General features: G+C 45.3%; 1 protein-coding gene and 1 long non-coding RNA gene across 5 annotated transcripts in view; one reads left to right on the top strand and one right to left on the bottom strand.

The window, feature by feature from the left end:
* The window catches only part of LOC112547518 (uncharacterized), a 131,130-nt gene extending 123,827 nt beyond the window's left edge, over positions 1 to 7,303 (bottom strand). For all 3 annotated transcript variants that reach the window (XR_003091283.2, XR_012897767.1, XR_003091282.2), the window contains exon 1: positions 7,245 to 7,303. This is a non-coding gene — a long non-coding RNA (uncharacterized LOC112547518). The remainder of the gene's footprint in view (positions 1 to 7,244) is intronic.
* A 741-nt stretch (positions 7,304 to 8,044) lies between these two features.
* Positions 8,045 to 18,816, top strand: part of LOC102462950 (tubulin-specific chaperone cofactor E-like protein) — a 113,837-nt gene continuing 103,065 nt past the window's right edge. The window contains exons 1-3 of one of the 2 annotated variants that reach the window (XM_075909746.1): positions 8,045 to 8,254; positions 9,954 to 10,028; positions 14,906 to 15,055. In XM_075909746.1, the coding sequence (XP_075765861.1) occupies positions 8,113 to 8,254; positions 9,954 to 10,028; positions 14,906 to 15,055 (367 nt within the window). In that variant the 5' untranslated portion in view covers positions 8,045 to 8,112. Of the gene's footprint in view, positions 8,255 to 9,953; positions 10,029 to 14,905; positions 15,056 to 18,816 lie in introns of those variants that run through there. The other variant, XM_075909744.1, reaches the window with a different exon arrangement.

The raw sequence follows: 18,816 nt of genomic DNA, 5'->3' as shown, positions 1-18,816 counted from the left end.
GTTGGGGACAACTAAGTGAAGTTGGATGTTAAAGTTATTGGATAAATATCTGAGAACTACCATCGCTGCACATTTATATTATAGCATCACTTTTTTAAAAAAGGCTCAGTATTGCAAGCTGCTCAGAGCCCTCAAAATCTTCCAGCTCTTTTTAGTGTGCTTGCCCCAAATCAGTGGCCTTGGGTTGAGAGATTAATTTGCACATGTAGAATAGACATATCCACCCTCATGTCAATGGATGTGGAAGGCTTTCAGGAAGTGCTGCTCTAACGTTCATGTTTAGATGGTATGTAAATGGATTTGCATCTTTAACTCCCCCTCTTAGTCTGGAGCCAAAATGAAAGTTCATCTCTCAACATTTATTAAAGCTCCAAATTTATTTCTCATTATTAAATAATTAAATTGGCCAAAAAAAGTGAAAGGAAGAAAGATTTGTGAGAAAACTGAAGCAAGCCTCTCTGAGAAACTGAACGATAATTCCCAAGAGTGAAGGAAGATGTGGTTGCCAAAACAACATGCAAATAAGATGTGAAAGTTACCGAAAAAGAAGTAACAAGCTACAGATGTTTACATTTTTGTTAAAAATGAATAAATAACATTGAATAGGAATTATTTCAATATTTAAATGATGATTTGAAAGCAGCAGTGGATATTAAAATTGTACTGGCTCTGCCACTGACTCCCTGGGTGACCTTAAGTTACTCACTAGCTCTCTGTGCCTCAGTTTCTTCATCTGTAAATCTGGGATTATGAGACTCACCTACCTATCTGAAATGCCTTTGGATCACTAGATTAAAGGTGCTAACTATTATTTTTAGTGGCTGGGAATGTGAATAAAGGACCCAAATACTACCGAAAATCACTGGAGCTTGGGTACCTCATTCCCTTGAGTACACACCATTCTTATTACATGAAACTTAAATATGGTACAGGAGAGCTGGGAATGGGCTGTGGGATATGACTCTCGAGCCAACTTTTTTCTAGGTTTGGGGATGTTTGCATCCAGAGTACTAATTCATCTTTCATTATTCAGATGTATTTTAAATAAGGATTAAACTAGCCTTGAACCCGGCATGAATGTATTGTTAATGAATGGTGCAGGACTCACCCCTATTGAGTGAAGCCTATTATCCACTCACAGAAAAGCAATGGCACCGCTAAGTAGCAGTGCAATCTTCCTCCATATTTTCCCACCAATAGGGTCCTCAACCATTAGAGGAAATGGTAAGCTTGTGAATTTAGTTCCCATAACCTATTTGGTCCTTGAGGTCTCTGAGATTGTCAGTGAAGGGGAGCACACAGTGCCAACTATGGTGTGGTTTTGTGATGTGGATTCTTAACTACTAGGGATTTGATCAAAACCCACCATGTTTTTTCACATGGACCATGAGACAGCTAACAGACAAGCACTTTCAATCACCATCAAGGCTAGGCTGAATTCAAACTGGCATCCAGGGGTGAAAGACTATATCCCATTAACAATTCTCTGAGGCTAAGTCTACACTGCTGGTTTTTTTCCCGGCAGAAGAGATGCAAATCGCACTCTAATTTGCATATCTCCTGCCAAACCAATCCTTTTTGCAGAAGAGGTTTTCCTGATAAAATGCTACGTGTGGCTATTTGTGGGGGGCAAAAAACCTTTTTTGAAAAATCCTGTAAACCTCGTTTTTTGAGGAAGAAGGCATCTTGCAAAAAAGGGTTTTTTTCTGACAAATGGCCCTGTCTACACAGGGCTTTTTAGCGGCAAAATCTCTTCCACAAAAAGGATTGGCAGAAGATATGCAAATGAGAGTGCAATTTGCATATCTTCTGCAGAAAAAAACCCCAGCTGTGTAGACATAGCCTGAGTTTTGCAGTCCCCATTAAAATAGACTTTTATTTAACCTAGGGCAGTGTTTCTCAACCAGTGGCACAAGTACCCATAGGGGTACTTGAGAGAAGTCTGGGGACTATGTCAACATCACTGAAATTTGGAGAAAACTGAATTTTTGTTTTAAGTTTTACAGCACTTTATTATTTTTGTATTTTTTACACCCAAAAATTTCATCGCCCACCTGGTTACGATTAAGTTGTTTAAACAAATGTGTTGCAATGGTAGAAAAGAATGTTGTGTGTCTAAAAACTGTAAGTACTGGGGGTACTTCTAATTTTTTTTAAAGGGGTACTTTATAAAATAAGGTTGAGAAACACTGGCCCAGGGAATACATTGGTCATAATCTCACACTCATTATTGACCCAGGAGTGGTCAACAATGAAATCTCTTATGTTAAGCTGAAGCTGCAATATAGTGTTACAGAAATTAAAATAAATGTGGTATTGAAATGCCATCTGATGGCATAAGTTATGAGCTAAGGCGCTTGCTTACTCTTTCTCTACTAGTGATTGAATAGCTCAGGTATCTTGTGCAAAAACATGAGAGTTGTAAGAAAAAGACTGCATATTCTGAATGCATCTGGGTCCTTTATCTTACTAAAGCACACGAGGAGGTGGGAAGCAAACCAAACAGAGACAAAGCACTCTCAGGAATATATAAAAGGAAGTAAATAAGCCATTTAGAGGAATGTAGATAAGTGTTTCTTCTCTGTTAAAGAGAAAACCAACCCTGTAAAAGCTGTGTGTGTTTTGGAGTGTTGATAGCTTAGCTTCTAACATTGAACATTTCCATGGTAACAAATCCATAGCTATGGCTTCATGGGTATGACGCACACCAAAACTTCAGGGTGACACTTGGGATACAACTCAGACCATGTGAAAGCACAGGCCCCCTGCTGTGACAGCAACTGGTAACTGACCAGTTCCTGTCAGGGTAGTAGTAACTTTTTGTAACCCTGAATCAAGACAGGTGACTGGGACCAGGAAATCAATGTCCTTCTTATCAGATTTATTACAGTGGCAAACCCAATATTTTTATTTTAAAAACCTTCTTGCCCAGCAACGAACAGAGGTGGGGAATCGGAGAAAGATGCTGAACTAGGAGTGGCAGTTCTGAATCAAGGAGTGGCAGTTCTGAACTAGCTTCATGAAGCACTTAACCTTGGCACTGGTGCCTAGATACTGTGTTAACAGCTACAGTTACAGCAGAATGTGTTGAAAACCAACAGGCTTGGGCTTGTGATTCTGGTGTGGAGTTTCACTGTGGAGGAGCATTAGCTGATATGGCTCTATCTCATGAGTTTTGCCCTCAGCTCAATCAGTTTGTTTTATTACTTGTATTACACAAAAAGCACAGTATGCACTTGAGATAGGTAGGATGACAAGGCTATTATCCCAAAGAGATCACAAAAGATTTTATAAATTGGATGGCCCCTATCACTGCAGTATCAGAATGCCGCACATCTTTAATGTATTTGTCCTCCCAGTATCCCTGTGAAGAATGGAAGAGGTATTATCCCTATTTTCCTAACAGAGAAACAGAATCAGAGAAACTAAATGTCTTCCTCAAAGTCATGTGGGAATCCTATATTAGAGAAGGAACTGAGTGTGGGTTTCCTGCAGCCTAAATAGGACCTGTAGCTTAAACAGTAGACCGGCTTTCCTTCCATATCTGGAGAGCATCCATAATTATACTATTGTGTTCATTTGTCTTGGTGGGCTGTGGATGAGTGCCTATTTGTAACAGTAGTGTTGTGCTAGAGAGGCTGGAGAGTTGCTGATGCCTTACGGAAACATTGTGACATATTTAATTTCATCCTTGATATAACTCTACCGACAAATTTCTTCCACTGATGACTTGCAGCAGAAGTGAAATTCCTCATTTTAGATAATTTCTGTTTCTTATCATCTAATATTACTGAGAATGTTTATGGAAAGTCAGGAAGATTTATCAGGCAAATTTATTCCAGCACTGCTGCTTTATCCCCTCCGTGACTTATCATCCTCTCTTGTGACATCATTGAAAGTCGCATGCAGTGGAGGGAGCTATCCCCAAGGGAATAAGCAGCAGAAACAAACTTATAATGATGGCTAGGCTTTCCTACAAGCCTCTGTAAGTATTAGGTGAAAAAGATGGGGTAGAAAGGCAGTGCAATCCTTAACATAAAACCTTTCTCCAAACTGCCTATGGATTTGGTTTCAGATTTGGGGAACAAAATTCCATCCTTGTTGCTCTTTCCCTCCCCCCCCCCCCCGTTTTATATAGTCTCTCATTTGTATTTTTTCCGAACTTGGAATATAATATAGATGAAAGAGCAATTGCTTTTTCCTTCACAGAATACTTTTTTATGTTTATCTGTGGCAATTACAGCACTGTATGGTTTGTATTTACAGCAAGACATGTCTGTATTAGGGATGTTAAATACCTCATGAAATGTTATTGTTTATTCAACTATTCCATAGGCCCCGGGGTGAGGCCAGCAGCCACTGTATCAAAGGCAACAGCACAGGGTGCCAGGTGAGAGATGGTCTGTGAGAGGAGTCAGTTTTGCTGCTTCTGAGAAAGAGATGGCAGTGCGGGATGGCAGCAGTCCCTGTCTAGGGGGGCTCTGAGCTCCCAGGCCCAACATGAGCCGGAACTGAGCTGGGCTGCCTGCCTGTCTGGCTCTTAATACACTTGATATGCAGAGATGAAACGGGAATAAGTCCCGGACCCAGCATGAGCCAGGACTGCACAGGGCTGCCTGTCCACCCAGCTCCTAATACATTTTAAATGCAGAGCCACAGCAGGGGTAGTAGGTTCCAGACCCATTGCAAGCCAGAACTGAGCTATGCTGCTGGTCAGCCTGCTAAAAAATTTACTGGCAGGGAGAGGGAAATGCATATAAGTCTATAGCATTAACCGATAAGCTTTTGCTTTTGCTTATCGGTTAATCAACTATACTATTACATTCCTAGTCTGTATTAGGAATGTGAATGGTTAACCAGTGGCCAGCTGGGTCAGAGCAGCCCCCACCCATGGTGGGTCTGGCTTAGCCGGAGGAACCTGCTTCAGCACAAATAGGGGGCACTCCAGCCTAGTCAGAACAGCCCCAACCTGCAGTGGGCCCAGCATGGCCAGAGCAACACACCATGCCATGGGTGAGTGGGGCACTCCAGCCCACTCAGAGCAGCCCAGGCCCTACAGTAGGCCTGGCATAGCTGAAGCAACCCCTGCCCCTGTCCCCCTTTGAAGCAGGTAACTGGTTAACATAACGTTTAATCGGTTAACTGATTAAATGGGATTTTATATCCCTAATCGGTATTGATTAGAGATGGGTTTGAGTGGCACTATTTGGGTCTGGAGCTAAGCTTCCCTCTCATTTAAGTGGGTTCGGATCCAAGATTCTGCTTCTCTAGCATCTCCAAAGACCTTTTTCAAATAACTTTTTAAAGGAACAATGCAGAGTCCTGTGGCACCTTAGAGACTAACAGATTTATTAGGGCACAAGCTTCCATGGGTAAAACCCATTTCATCAGAAAGTTTATGCCCTAATAAATCTGTTAGTCTGTAAGGTGCCGCAGGACTCCTCGTTGCTTTTGCAGGTAGACTAACATAGCTTTTAGACTTTTTAAAGGAGTGTGATGATGCAAAGTCTCATGCTACCAAGAGTGTCAGATGTCTTGACACTGACAGCATGCCCCTGCATCTTGGGACCAGTGTTAATGGTCTTATTTCTGTGCCTAAGAAAGCTCATGGTACCATCTACATTTTTTGTTAGTCTTGCAGTAGGCTAGAGACTATTAGTTGTTTTTTAAGTTTTTCCAGTTAGACTAACTTGGCTACACCTCTTAGTTCATTAATAATTATTAATTGTTCAATAATTGTTCTATAAATGGATATTTAAATGTTAACACAATTAGCAGGGTGCAGCACAAGGATCTGAAAAATGAACAGCACTTTTCTTAGTACCCCTTCCCCTAAGAAGAGCAATACTGGGTCAGAACAATGGTCCATCTAGCACACCATCCTGTCTGTCAACAGTGGCCAATACCAGATGCTCCAGAAGGAGGGAATGCAATAGGTAATCCTGAGGAGAGCTCTCCCCTGCCACCCATTTACAGACAAATAGAGACTAGGGACACCATTCCTACCCATCCTGGCTAATAGCCATTGATGGACCTAACCTCCATGAATCTATCTAGCTCTTTTTTGAACCCTGTTAAAGTCCTAGTCTTTCCAACATCCTCTGGCAAGGAGTTCCACAGGTTGACTGTGCACTGAGTGAAGAAAAACTTCCTTTTGTTTGTTTTAAACATCATCATCATCAGGGCTTGACAAACCCCGACAAGAGCTACTCACCAGCCCCGGTGCTGCGCACATGCAAAGCGCCGTTGAATAGGGTGCACGGAGCAACCGGCTGAAATCTACTCACCATGAAAGAGTAGATTCAGCGGTTTGTTGAGCCCTGATCATCATAATCAATCAACACCTGTTGGTCCGATGCCTCCCTCACTATTTCTATCTTTCCCTGTCCAGTGCAGAGTGGCTTAGTTTCTGTAGACTAGCTCCACAGCTCCACACCAATCTACTATATCAGTGTTTCTTAAACTGTGCTCTGTGGAGCCCTAGGGGCTCTGCAAGACATCTCCAGGGGCTCCGTGAAGTTGACAAACTGGAAACATTGATAGGTACAACACGTACAATCAGTGGACTGCTGGGGCTCCGCATAAATTTTTACGCATGTAAAGGGCTCTGGAGCCCAAAAAGTTTGAGAACTGCTGTAACTATATCATCTCCTCATTCTCTGTGGGGTCTGCCTCTCCTTAACCTGATGCCCATTAATTTTATTTGGTGCCCATTATTTTTATTTCCCTAGTTTTTATATTGTGGGAATAAGAATATCACTTTTCCTTACTCACTTTTTCCACAGCAGTCATGATTTTATAGACCTCTCTCATATCCCCTCTTCGGGCAATTCTAGACTACTTTTTATTTTCAAAAGAGGATATGCAAATTCTGTGGGAATTTGCACATCTTCTTCTGGTCACTTTTTCAAAAGCGGGTCTTTTGAAAGTGAAAGTCTGGACAAGGATTTTTTTGGGGAAAAAGCCCTTTTTCAAAACACTGCGTAAACCTCCTTTTCTAAGGAGCTAAAGGAGGATTTAGTCTTTTCTAAGCTGAAAAGTCCCAGTCTTTTTAAATCTCTCATCATATGGGACCTGCTCCAAACCCTTCATCATTTTGGTTGCCCTTTTCTGAACCTTTTCCAATGCCAATGTATCTTTTTTGAGATGAGGCGACCATGCCTGCATGCAGTATTCAAGAGGGGGGCATCCCATGGATGTATACAGAGGCAATACTATCATCACCAGAAGTAAGCACCACTCACCTACATGTGCCAGAGGCCTTCCCTGCTGCTTTCTGCTGAGCTTGTTGCTCACAGATGATGCAATAGCAACAAGATGGTGTCTCCCTGGCATCCTATGATGTCACCCTGTGTGACTGTGATGTCACTGAGTGTAACCAACAGCAGCAAGATGGTGTCTCCCTGGCATCCTATGATGTCACCCCGTGTGACTGTGACATCACGGAGTGTGACCAAAAGCAGCAAGATGGTGTCCCCTTGACATCCTATGATGTCACCCCATGTGACTGTGACATCACGGAGTGTGACCAACAGCAGCAAGATGGTGTCTCCTTGGCATCCCATGATGTCACCCTGTGTGACTGTGACGTCACAGAGTGTGACGCAACAGCAGCAAGATGGTGTCTCCTTGGCATCCTATGATGTCACCCCGTGTGACTGTGACGTCACGGAGCGTGACGCCATGGCAGCACTGGGATGCTGCCCCTTTCACAGGGGACCGCTGGGGAGGGAAGGGGGACACGCGGTTGCCCCAGTAGCACCGCCAGGCCGGGGAGCGCAATGCATGCCGGACTCTAGGCAGCGCGGCTGCTGCCAGGCCCCGAGACGCCCCTCCGTCTCCATGGTAACCTCCCTTGGCTTCCCCCACCCGCACGCGGCTCACGTGACCCGCGCCGCCCGGCGCTCACGTGATGTTTGGTTGCCGAGAAGCTGTTTCCGGGTCAATGCAGGACGCGGCGGCAGGGCGGGGGCAGAGCGGGGCCGGGTGAGAGCCGGGGGGCGAGGGCGGGGGGCTGCGACTGGCCTGGCCGGGCCGTGCCGGGGGGGGCCCGGCCCAGGGGGAAGGGCCCGGGCTGCAGTCGCGGGGGCCGTGGCCCTGGCGGGCGGGCGAATGCGGAGTGACTCCGGATCCCGCCCTCTGCGGACTGCGCCTGGGGAAGGCGGGGGCCCGGGGGGGCTTGTGGGGGCATCGCGGAAAGGCCTTTCTGGGGCCGCCCCGAGAGTTCGGCATCCGCCCGTTCACCTAGATGCCGGTTTGTTATTCCCCCGAGGCTGCGCGCTGCCCCTCAAGTGCACGAGTGGCCGGGGGGGTTGCTACATCGTGGGAAAGGACAAGCGATGCGTGTAACCCGAGAGATGGCGGGGGGGGGGGGGGGGTCTCTCCGTCTCCGCTGTGTGTTAACGTCTTTCCAGTTTTAGTTCTGCCTAGAATATTCCACCCTTCTCCTGCCTTACCACTGTAGAAATGTAGGACAGGAAAGGACGTTGAAAGGTCATCTAGTCCATTTCCTGAGGTCCCCCATCCTCTCCTAGACCATATGTGGCAGCTGTTGGTCTAATTTATCATGACCCCCCCCCCCCAAAGGAGGGGAATTCCACCACCTCCATCTGTAACTTTCTTTCAGCGATAAGTTATTTAACAATAACAAAAGTTAGTCCCAATATCCCGCCTATATTTTCCTTGCTCTAAAGTAAGCTGACCTCTTGTTCCACCTTGAGTGGACATGCAGAAAATTTGATGATTCTGTTAATGTATTTGCAAACCCAGCCTTTGGTTAGACTAACCATGCCCATGTCTTTCAACTTTTCTAATAGATCATGTTTTCTACATCTTATCACTTTTGTTGCTCTCATCTGAAATCTCTCCAATTAGTCCACTTCTTTCTTAAAGGGTGGTGCCCCAAACTGGACTTTGTACTCCAACTGGGACCTAACCGGGGTCAAATAGTGTGGAACAGTTCCCTCCTGTATCTTATATAGGACTCTCTTTCTTGTTAATACATCTTAGAATGACATTTGCTTTTTTTCACAACAGCATCACACTAAATGCTCATTCAATTTGCGATCCTCTATAACCACTAGATCCTTTCTTGTAATACTGCTGCCTGGCCCGTTATTTCCTACTATATTTTATATGTGTGTGTTTTCCATCTGAAGTGCGGTACTTTGCAATTGTCAATACTGAATATCATCTTATCGACTTCAGACCAATTCTCCAGTGTATCAAGATAAATTTGAATTTTACCCTTATGCTCAAAAGTGCGTGCAAATCTTCCCATCCCGGTGTTATCTACAAGCTTTATCACCATACTCCATTCCACTCCTTCGTCCAAGTCACTAATGAAAGTATTGAATAGTACCAGAGAGTACAGATCTCTGTAGGACCTCTTGTTATAACTTACCAATTTACAGTGACTTGTGATAGCTATTCCTTGATCTTTCAACCCACCTTCTAGTAATTTCATCTAGACCATATTTCCCCATGTTATTGATGAGGATTTTATGTGGAACTGCACCATGAGCCTTACTGTCCATATGTTACTTCTACTACTTTCTCCCTGTCCATGAAGCAGGTTACCCCACAAAGAAGGAAACTACATTGGTTTAATGTGATTTTTTTTTAAACATATCCATGGTGCATTCTTTCTCCAGAGTTAAACAACATTATTGTTGCTTCCTCTCTCTAAGGACTTTTAAATATTTCATAAAATTTAACTAAAGAAACCTTTCAGTGCCCTCTCCGTCCCACAGTGAAATGCAGGTGCACCTAGGGTAGAATAGGCATCATAGGCATCTGTTTCACAGCACAGAGCAGCACTATATAGCAGTGTAGGACAGGATGTGAGGAGTATCCTCTCCAGTTGGTACTGCATGGGGGCTTATGGTCCATTCTACATGCATGTTAAGCGATATGACTAGCATCAGTTACATGGTCCATTTCTTTCTCCCCAGTCGCATTAACCACTTCAGATAGATGGTTCGGTGATCAGATGTGCTTTAGCAACTCCGATCAAAATCCTTATAACAGTGAGTAGGAGTTATTTTGTGTGCAGTATTTTAAAGGTCTTGAAAAATAAATTTCCCCAGTATTTCATGGAAGACACATATCTTAACTTCAGTAAGCAAAGAGCATGTTATGTTGCATTCATCCCTTAAGCAGTATTTTGTATGTCCCTGTGCATGTCAGAATGCATTGTTGATTAGCAGGATAGGCTCTGCTTTGGGGCAGGGGGAGCTTCATGCTGTAGGAACTTCATGAAAGTTGACCTCTGTGCACCTTAGATCACTGAAACCAAAAGCATAAAAATCTGGTTTACATTTCATTTCCCTTGGGTTGTCTGTTTTGTATTTCATTGAGTAGGATGTGTCAGTTTCACTCTAGTTACTAGTTGGTTTCACTTTCTGGTTCTCTTGTGGGTAGCATACAGTTGTTGGTTGAGTTCACAGCTTTTGGTTGAGTTCGCGGCACTTTAGAGAGAGGTTTAAATCCAGAAAAATACTTTCCATTGACACTTTTAAAATATTGTGGGTACTTTTTTCAGAGTAGATTTTGTGGTTATTTCCACATTAATACTTGAAGTCTTAGTTTTAGATCTAAAACTAGTTGGTGTCCCTTTGATTAGCTGTGTAAAGATGCTCAGATTGCAAATTATTATGTCATTTTATGTGAGAGACATATTTTGAAATACCATATGCTATCCTTGCATTTTCTGTTAACCTGGGGTGGGCAATAAAATAGTGGTTGGTTGCTAGTCCTTGGATAGCTGCTGCTGCTATATTTATGTGCACCTCTTCAGGTACTGGTGACTGCAGCTCCCATTGGACACGGATCAGAGTTCCAGGCCAATAGAAGTGGCTGGAAGCAACACAGACCAGGGCATTGCTTCCTGCACCTTCCATTGGCCAGGAATAGCGATCTACAGCTAAAAGGAAAAATGAAAACATGACCTATGAGGGAAGACTGAAAGAATTAAGTTTGTTTAGTTTGGAAGAGAGACGACTGAGAGGGACACGATAGCAGCTTTTAAGAACCTAAAAGGGTGTTACAAGGAGGGAGGAAAAAAATATTTTCTTTAACGTCTAATAATAGATCAAGAAGCAATGGGCTTAAATTGCAGCAAGGGAGGTTTAGGTTGGACATTAGAAAAAACTTCCTTACTGTCAGGATTGTTAGGCACTGGAATAAATTGCCTAGGGAGGCAATTTATTTGTCTTCTGCAGACAAAATTGATTTGCTAAGCTAAAATTCAGAATGAAATATTAGTGGAGTATTTCTGATTTTATTTTCCAGTGTTGTATTGAGGTGACTTTTTCTCATGGAGTTTACCAACCAATGTTAGCTCAGTGCATGAACAGCAGTGGAGTTGACTAAAAAGCAAAGTAAAAGGGAGAGAGAGAGCGCGCTTTATGGGTGAGTGAGTGTCTTTTTTGTTTAAAAACTTATTGTTATAAAGGTCTGAATGCAAGTTTGGCAGCAAATATTTGTCTCTTCTGTGTGACAGAGCTCAAGTGTATATTAAGATCAGGGTATTTCAGGCCAAAGCCTTAATCATTAGCATGATGCATCCCAACAATGTATCTTGATTCTCAATATGAGATGTATGTTTCAGGAGAGAAACACCCTTCTTGGGATGTTGTCATTCACAAACACTGCACATTGTACCACTGAAATGAAGCTGCTTTGTAAGGGGGAGTGTACATTTAATGGGTGATCAGCCTCATATGGCGATAGAGTATGGGAGAAAGAAAGATTGGCTGAGAACAAAGTGGCAAATTCTTAGAAAAATGCCCTTTAATGTCAACACACGTGGAATTTCAGTGGAAGATAATTTTATCCCCCTTATATTGTGTTGTGCTGTGTAGCATAAGGCTTCTGAATCCCTCCCTGCCAAGCAGAACGGTGGTGGGTTTGAGTTGTCTCGCTGCTTATGATGGTAATTCCTTTGTGATAGAGCTAGGCATGTAAACTACCGTTTGAATGGCTAACTAGTCAAATATATTGTTTAATCAGTTAACTGATTAAAGGGGGGTCAGGTGGCGGGGAGGGCAAAGAAACTCCAATCTGGCTGGAGTGTTCCCTTCTGCCTACTGCCAGGCAGGAGTACCCTTCCTCTCTCCCCCCCACCACCACACCACAGGCAGGGGTTGCTCCATCCTGGCCAGCGCAGCCCATGTCGGCAGCAAACCTCTTGTGGGGCTGGCTGCAGCAGCGCCATGCTCGCAACAGGCAGGGAGCTGCTCCAGCCCCCACTGGTTAATCAGTTAAACATTCACATCCATAGATAGAGGTACTCTAGCTGTTTGAGACTGGAGATATCTCATGCAGGAAAAAGCAAAGTAACACTTTTCAGACAGATCATTTACAGCAGAAGGAAATCTATCCAGCAGATGTTTTGTTCTTCCTTTCATAATCTACCATCCATCTACACCTACAGAGGATCTAAGGAAGAAGTAATTGCAATGGAGAGGGGACATATATGCAGTCTGGTTAAGTAGAGGGAAAACAGGTTCTTGGAGTTCAGATTGATGAAGAGAAATAGACAAGCTGGAGTTGACCTTTCTATTGATAATAGATAATGGTTTATTATTTATACCTTATTGGAAAACTCAGACACCAGTGGCCCAAATTTGACCTCATTTATGCTAGTTTTATTGCATCTCAGGGAATTTGGGAAAATAATTTGAGATAGGTTTTGTATAATATGATTTTTTTTTCCTTTGAGGAACTTCATTGGCTTGATCCTGCAAACATGACAATACCATCTAGCTCTTCATGTTTTTCATTAGGAGATTTCAAAGTGCTTTACAAAGGAGCTTAGTGTCATTTATCCACTTTTACAGTTAGGGAAACTGAGGCATCAGACTGTGAAGTGATTTGCCCAAGCTCTTCTAGAGGCAGAGCCAGGAGTAGAACCCGAATCTTCTGAGTTCCAATTCATTGCTCTAATTGCTAGAACATCAGGTCCTGACATGATTTGTCAGGTTGAGTTTAATACAGGAGACCCTCATGATTTGTGGGTGTCTCCCATCCTGGCTTGGGGAGGTGGCAGGAACTAGCAAATTTCACTGTTTACTATCTACCAAGAATTATAAGGGTTTCCTGTATGGGGGGGGGGGTCCTCTCTCTCTCTCTCTCTCTCTCTCTCTCTCTCTAGGTTGAGTTTAACTGCAGCAGAAATTTGCAGTTGCTCATGTTTGTCCTTTCCCTGTCCTTAGAAGAAGCAATTGGGGACTCTTTGAAAGGGTGGGATGGCATTGTTTGCTTTAGAAAGACAAAGTTCTGAAACACACAGAGACTTTAGAGAGGAAAATAATTCTTAGCATCTGTGTATTGTTCAACATCTTCAAAGCTCTAAGTCACTATAGACTTCTGTCCTGGGCTGTTAGAATCACTAGTCTTTCTGGATTTCTCCTCATCCAAGATACCTTACAGGCTGTCATTTAGGACTCTGGAACTCTATCAAACTCTTTTGCTTTGCAGTTCCCTTGACTTTAGGAAACACTATTTCTTTTTCTCATAAATATTATGCCATGTTCAGAGCCCTGGGTTGGAAATTAGGACAGATGAGCTAACTTCTATCTGGGATACATGTAGAATGCTAGTCACCATGGTATCTAGGCACTGAGTAACTGCCAGTCGACATTTGATACTATTCTGTAAAGGTCAGCAAACCACAGTACACAAAGCCCTTTGATTTGGCATATAAAGAGCCTCTGCTCGTATTTTCCATCTTACCTCGCTTCATATGGTGCATAAATACCCAAGTGACATGTGTCTTTGAAATAGTTTCGAGAGCTGCAAAATTGAAGTAGTGAAATTTATTTTTTATGGGTGGCCGAGCAATTTCTTCATGTGTTTTTGCTTTTGATTCATGGCATAGTATAAACATCCTAATCCAAAGCCTCTACCTTCCAGCCCTTCCTCCATGCCTGGAAAGCAGTCCCAGTTTAGCACCTTTGGCAGTGGTCGGATGGAAAAGGCCGATGTTCTTTTTCAGGCTAAAGCTTACTGTGAATGAGGCACTGAACATGGGAGACATATCTAAGATTAATAGTTCGGATTAGAACCTGTACCCTACCATTCTGATCTAGGCTATGCCAGATCCTCTCAATGGGAGCAAGTCTCACACTTTTGTGCTTTAGCTGCCTCTTCTGTAAAATGGAGGCATCACTTACCTGCCTTACAAGAGCATTATGAGGATTCATTAATGTTTCTGAAGTACTCTGCAGTCATTGTGGAGAAAAGGAACTATGTAAGTGCAAGATGTTGTTATGATGACAATGGCAGTTCAATTCTAGTGTAGGATTTTTATTGTTTTGTCATGGGCATAGTTGTATTAATCACTTTGGAATTCTAATTACTGTGTCTTGTGCACGTCAATAGCTATATGTTGTTTCTTTGGGTGTGTAATAATTATCTTCTGCAGTTTAGTGATCATACTATACACATAGCTCCATTCATTCTGACACATCCAGGTACATTAAGAGCTACATGCATTTAGAGCAGGCAGGATTTCAGTTTTTATGATCGCGTTTAAAACATCCCAGCAGAGTAAACTTCATGGAACGTGGTATATCCCCTTTGAAGAGAGGTAGGGCTGAGTTGTGTCCGCCAGAATTCAAATCTGTCGATTCAGGTAGTCTATGAAGTGTTCATTGTCACTGTTAAGATCAGTAAGCAGCCCTTTTTTGCTGAGAGTCACTGTCTTGGAAATATTTCAGGGTGCTTGTGCATGGAGCAATGACGTGTTATGCTCTGTTTACTCCCAAACTGTCCTTAGCTTTTTTTAAAAAAATTGTCCGTTACTTAAAGGAGTTGCCTAAGATTCACTGTTGCCATCTGGAGATGAGCTGACGAGCAGTGGATTGTGGATATTATCTGATGTTTTCTGCATTGACCGTAGAATTCCAAGAAGGGAACATGGATCAGCCCAGTGGAAGGAGTTTCATGCAAGTTCTTTGTGAGAAATACAGCCCCGAGAACTTCCCGTATCGTCGAGGCCCTGGAATGGGGGTGCACGTCCCAGCAACGCCGCAGGGTTCGCCTATGAAAGGTAGGGTTCCTACTGGATCTGCTTATACAGAGTTTGGAGGGAAGGATCATTTTGTCCCATGCCTCAGGGTTCCTCAGCAGTGTTCCCTCTAGAGCTGAGCAGCAGAGCTTCACAGGTGATTAATCAGCCCCACCCAGTTAGTCAGCTCCCTGCATGGAGTCCTGAGCCCCTGACTGGCCAGGGCTGATTGATCACCTGAGAAGCTGAGCTGCCTCCAGCTTAGAGGGAACACTGGTCCCCAACCTTTTTCTTTCTGAGGTCCCGTCCCAACACGCTATAAAAACTCCATGTTTCTGCTGTACCGTGTCAGTATTTGTTCTGTATATAAAACCCAGGGCAGGCATTGTGGGGGCAGCAGGCAGGGCAATTGCCCAGGGCTTCACACTCACGGAGGCACTGCAAAGCTAAGTGGCTCAGGCTTGGACTTCAGTTTCGGGTAGTGGGGCTTGGTGCCCCGGGCTGCAGCCCGCATGGCTGGGCTTCAGCGTTCTGCCTTGAGTCCTAGCAAGTGTAATGCTGGTCATGCTTGGTGGGCCCCCTGACACCTGCTTGTGGCCTCCAGGGCGACCTTGGATTCCTGGTTGAGAACCATGGATTCATAAGATGAAATAGGGATTTTTTCAAAGGCTTTATCTAGAACTGGGTGAACTTTGCAACCCTTTGGATTCTAACAACTCATGGTTTAGCTGCCACTTATTTGTCAACCTCCATCTCCAGTTGTGACTATTGTTTAAATTCACAATAGACAATTGTGATTTTTGGGGGGGGGGGATGGAGAGGAGAAGACAAGGAAATTTCAGTGTTGTGGAAATGAAAATAACTGGGTTTGGCAGAAGAGCACAAAAATGAGAGAATTCAGTCGAGGGCAAAACGTAGCATATGCCACTCAAAGCTAACGTCAGTGAAGAATCACCTTAACAACATTTTCAATATATCCTCCTATTTACATAAATGGCTACAAAAGCTAACAAGAAGGTTCCTGTCCATATGTTCTAGGCATCCCTCAGATAACTTAATGCCGTAAGTACAGCAGTATAATTTAATATAACTTACCATCAATGAGCTAAGTAACTTCAAAGCTCAAATCCTCCTCCACTAATCCCCCACTCTTACTGTTCCTCTCTTATCCAATAACTGCCAAATACCAGGGAGCATAAGGGAATAGAGGAAAGAGCTCTTTATGAAGATAATGATCTCTTATTTTGTGCATATGAGAAGTAGATCTCAAAGAACGTTACCTGAGTGAATAATAAAAAAATGTGCTCGATGCTTGTCATTTGTTTCGTCCATATGCTGAATTTCCAAGTTGAAGTGGCCTGTTACTACGCACCATACATTTTTGAGAGAATTCTTAGCAGTAGAATTCCTCCATGAGAGGCAGCATATCTTAGTACAGGCAGTCCCCGACTTACGCGGATCCGACTTATGTCGGATCCGCACTTACAAATGGGGCTTTTCTCGCCCCGGAGCTCACGGGTGGCGGGTCGCCACCCGTGTCCTCCGGGGCGAGAAAAGCTTCTCCCGGTCTCCTTGGTCTGCTGGGGGGGTCCAGCAAAGCCGCTGGACCCCCTCAGCAGACCAGGGACACCAGAGCAAAGCCGCCCAGGTGGCGGGACTCCCGCCGCCTGGGCGGCTTTGCTCTGGTGTTCCTGGTCTGCTGGGGGGATCCAGCTGCTTTGCTGGACCCCCCCCAGCAGACCAGGGGGACAGGAGCAAAGCCGCGGAGCACGCCCGCAGCGGGACAACCCAGGCGCGCTTGGGCTGTCCCGCTGCGGGCGTGCTCCGCGGCTTTGCTCCTGTCCCCCTGGTCTGCTGGGGGGGGGGGGCAGCTAGTGCCCCCCCCAGCAGACCAGGCTTTTCTTGCTTACCCCTGGGGTAGAGCAGCTGGGGGCTGCCGGGTTGGTCCCGCAGCGCCGCTCCGGACCAACCCGGCAGCACCCCAGCTGCTCTGCCCCAGGCATCCTGATTCAGCCACTGCTGGTCAGTTTCAGCAGCGGCTGAATCAGGACACCTGGGGCAGAGCAGCTGGGGTGCTACTGGGTTGCTCCAGTAGCGCCGAGGAGCCGTGCTACTGGAGCAACCCAACAGCACCCCAGCTGCTCTGCCCCAGGCATCCCCAAGTCAGCTGCTGCTGAAACTGACCAGCGGCTGACTACAGGAAGCCCGAGGCAGAGTTGCTCTGCCCCAGGCTTCCTGGAATCAGCCGCTGATCAGTTTCAGCAGCAGCTGACTTGGGGACGCCTGCGTTTCTTAAGTTGAATCTGTATGTAAGTCAGAACTGGCATCCAGATTCAGCCGCGGTTGAAACTGATCAGTTTCAGCAGCGGCTGACGCCAGTTCCAACTTACATACAGATTCAACTTAAGAACAAACCTACAGTCCCTATCTTGTATGTAACCCGGGGACTGCCTGTAGTCACAACACAGAACTAGAAGTCGTTTTTTTCCCCTGGCTCTGTGACCTTTGTGTCTTAGGCCATATCACTTATAGCCTGATGTTTTTGAAGTGCTAGGAAGCTACACTTATAATGAACTAGAAGACTGATTGCTCAGGTCTTTCATGGCTTGGGGTTGGTGATGTGGCGGGGGGGGGGGTGCAGGTAGGGTTGCCAGATGGTTGAAACAAAAATACCGAACACCCCTCCCCCCCCCCCAAAAAAAAAACAGGAAAAAATTTGGGGTGGGGGGTGGACCAAAGTTGTTGAGCCAAAAAAAAAAAAAAGACTCCAAGGACATATTAAGCCAAAAAAATAAAAATTTAAAATGAAACAGCATGTCCCCTTTAACTGCAGGGATAGGAACAGCGGAGTAGTTGAGCACTAAGACCCAGACATTGCTTCCCCTAGGTCTTCTGGCCAGCAGCCATTTTGTGCTGGCAGCCTTGGGGAACCAGGTAAGCATTGGGGCTGGGGTCAGGGGGCTGGGGGTGTTGGGAGCCTGGGGGGGAGAGGGGCAGGCGCTGAGTGTTTGTAGGGTTGCCAGGTGCCCGGCATTTTCGCCTCCTGGCCGGGGAAAAGTTCAGAAAATACCCGACATCTCAGGTGTCCAATATTTTCTGAATTTTTTTTACTGGACAGGAGCTGAAAATACCGGACTGTCCGGGTGAATACTGGACACCTGGCAACCCTAAGTGCAGGAGTCAGGGCAGGGGCTGGGGGGCTCAAGGCAGGTAGTGGGGGATGCAGCAGTGAGGGCATGGAGCTGGGAGGGGTGGAGGAGGCTCAGGGCATAGTCCTGGAGGTGGTGTTTCTGGGGCTGCTCACAACGGCAAGGATGGTGCTGTAGCTGCCGGGGCCTTCGCAGCTCTTACTGGTGGGGTGTGCATCCAGGGATCCAGGATGGTACTCCAGCTCCTCCAAGGGTCAGGCTCTTTCAGGGGTCAGGGCTGCACAGTCCAGCCCCCAGTGGTGCTCCTCAGGGTGAGGGGCTGTACACCCCAGCCCCTGCTTGGGGAGAGGGTTGGGGCAGAGGGACCATTTACCCAGTCCGGTGGCTGGCAGTGTGGAAAGCCCCGTTCCCACCTGGCCACTTTTTTTCCTGGTGCAGCCATCTGCCCTCTTGTGGTCACTCTACAGTCTATCTGTCCCCCCCCGTGCTCGCTGCCCCCAATGGTTGCTCTGCAGAATTACTGTCCCTCCTATCGGTCCCATTTCTGTCCTATCAGTCCCCTCCTTTCCCATGTCTGGCACATCCCATTTTTTCCAGGCACAGCCAAACCCTGACCTGGCTTTAAGTTAGGATAAGAGGAAGTCGCGTACCAAA

The sequence above is a fragment of the Pelodiscus sinensis genome, chromosome 26 (assembly GCF_049634645.1).
Source record: "Pelodiscus sinensis isolate JC-2024 chromosome 26, ASM4963464v1, whole genome shotgun sequence".
NCBI classification, from domain to species: Eukaryota; Metazoa; Chordata; order Testudines; family Trionychidae; genus Pelodiscus; species Pelodiscus sinensis.
Note: the sequence above shows the minus strand (reverse complement) of the source record. Positions and strands in the feature narration are given on the sequence as shown.